The sequence below is a fragment of the Lucilia cuprina genome, chromosome 6, assembly GCF_022045245.1.
Source record: "Lucilia cuprina isolate Lc7/37 chromosome 6, ASM2204524v1, whole genome shotgun sequence".
Taxonomy (NCBI): Eukaryota; Metazoa; Arthropoda; class Insecta; order Diptera; family Calliphoridae; genus Lucilia; species Lucilia cuprina.
In genome coordinates this window covers 55,963,996-55,966,495 of record NC_060954.1, presented here as the reverse complement: position 1 = coordinate 55,966,495, position 2,500 = coordinate 55,963,996, and the positions used below count along the sequence as shown (strand labels likewise).

The following is a 2,500-nucleotide window of genomic DNA, read 5'->3' as shown; positions in this document are numbered from 1 at the left end:
ACATTTCAAAGAACTTGCATACATAAGGGGGTAAACAGCGTTGGAACCATAACAATGAAATTACACCACCAATACCAACATCCTTGTTAAGCACTTCACTGATGGGCATACCAGCATAAATCAATTCTTGACCTCTTTCGTCACAAATTGAAGTCATAAAGGAAGCTGGCTTACGAATTAAACCCAATTCACGGGCCCAAGCATAGTCCATGGGTACAGTTGGTGGTGGTACTTCTTCGCGTGGCACTATGCGACCAGATTTAACAAGTTCAGCATAAACTTGTTGCACCAAATCGCCCAATGAATCAAACGAATCGGGCACATAGGCTCCAGCTTCACGTAGAGCCTTATTTTTAGCCGAAGCTGTTTCTTTATCCGAATTGGCGCATGAACCAGCATGGCCAAATTGTACTTCAGAGGTAAACATACTGGCACAGGTACCTATACACCAAGCTACCAAAGGTTTTGTGATACGACCATCTTTTAGAGCTGCACACACTTCGTACTCTTCGGTGCCACCAACTTCACCCAAGAGCACAATAAGTTTGGCCTCAGGATCTGCCTGATAACGTAAAATATGATCCATGAAAGTGGTGCCAGGATAACGATCACCACCAATGGCAACACCCTCTAAAACACCATCAGTTGCCTTCGAGATAATGTTGTTCAATTCATTGGACATACCACCCGATCTGGAGACATAAGCCACACTGCCTGGCCTATATAACTTGGAATGTAGGATATTATCCAACATACCACCAGTATTGCCAATTTTGAAACAACCTGGCTTAACGCCACCCACAGTTGCGGGTCCAATAATGGCTACACCCTTCTTATTGGCAGCCACAATCATTTTGCGTGTCATATTTTCGGGTATACCTTCGGCAATAATGGCCACAGTACGTATTTGAGGATAATCCAAAACTTCCATGGTCGATTCGTAAGCGGAACGCAATGAAGCAAAATTCACCATAACATCAACATCTTTGTGTTTATTAATGGCATCGGACATTTTCTTATAGACGGGAATGAGGATTTCTTTGTGACCCCAGTAGAATTTTTGCTTGTGATCACCGGTAAAGGGATAAACCATGGCAACAACGGAGGGTTCTTCGCGACTATTAAAAACATGTGAAAGAGTATGAAAAAGATAAGATAAGAATGATCATCTATTTATCTAGTCCATAGACAAGTCAATAATGTAATCCATAGATAACTCAACATTCCAGTCCATAGGTTAATCAGTAGTCAGTCCATAAGCTAGTAAATAGATTAGTCTATAGAAAAGTCAATTGACTAGTCCATTCACTAAACAATAACTTGTCCATAAAATAGTTTAATTCTACTCCCTTTAACTATATCGAAATATAATTTTTAGTTTACTTACGTGCAAATAAAATCAAAGTCCAACATCGATTGTACAGCTCTCTGTTGCATGCCCCAAACGATGGCTTTAGTTTGTTTGGTAAAGAATTTACGAGTTGTTGCATTGACCACACTATCAAGCACATCGTTGGTATTAACATTATCTGCCGAGATAGGTGGTAGTTTAATCGATTGTTGTGGTGAGCCTAAACCTTTTGTTTTTTTGTTTGTTTTTTGATAGTTTTTATATGTTGTGATTTTGATTTTGATTTTGATTTTTTTGTTTGTGATTTTACCACACACAAATGATAACAAAAATTTTGGTTTGGTTTTTGGTTTAAATTTTGTTTTTTTTTATTTTGTGATTAATTGGCAGGCAATAGGAGACGGACGACACAACGACACGTATACGTAGGAGAGACATGGATATGGTAACAATTCAATTCAATCAATCAATCAGTTAAACACGTTAAGAAGGGGGCATTATGGATAAAGAGGTACCAAATTGTTTGTTTTAAAATTATCAAGGAGCAACAATACACAACAATGTCACATAAAAGACGCACACACATAGACACACATACGATACATGGAATAGCAGGCAGTTGAGGGTGATAGCAGTAGGTGTTTTTTTTTTTTGCGGAATCGGTGAAGAAATGGTGATAATAGTGGTGTAGTAGTTGAAGAAAGCAAAACAATACAAATATGACAATTACAATTATAGCGAAAGTGATTAAAAAAAGTTGATGTTTTAGATGGAAAGTTGTGAATTTGTGAGGAAGTTGGTAAGTTAGTAAATGAAGTCAGAATTCAGGGTCAAAGTGTTAGTATAATTAAACAATAAATTGGTTTTCAATTACATTAAACGAAAGGATATTTTTTTTCGTTAAATCCAAAATAGAACAATCGAAATAGACGAAAGAGATTGAAATATCTGTTTAATTTGATTGTCAAAATGAGAAGAGTATAGTTTTTTTCATGATTTAAAAGAAAAGGGAAAAGGAGTTTATAGTTATCTGCAAATATTTATCTATTTCTATCTATCTATCTATCTATCTATCTATCTATCTATCTATCTATCTATCTATCTATCTATCTATCTATCTATCTATCTATCTATCTATCTATCTATCTA

At 36.2% G+C, this 2,500-nt stretch overlaps 1 protein-coding gene across 1 annotated transcript in view; it reads right to left on the bottom strand.

The window, feature by feature from the left end:
- LOC111680485 (ATP-citrate synthase) overlaps positions 1-1,789 on the bottom strand; it is a 3,024-nt gene extending 1,235 nt beyond the window's left edge. The window contains exons 1-3 of the mRNA XM_046954190.1: positions 1,777-1,789; positions 1,388-1,706; positions 1-1,118 (exon numbers count right to left, since the gene is read on the bottom strand). The exon at positions 1-1,118 is cut by the window's left edge and continues 116 nt beyond it. Of these exons, the coding sequence (XP_046810146.1) occupies positions 1-1,118; positions 1,388-1,706; positions 1,777-1,789 (1,450 nt within the window). The remainder of the gene's footprint in view (positions 1,119-1,387; positions 1,707-1,776) is intronic.
- Positions 1,790-2,500: the final 711 nt, after the last annotated feature.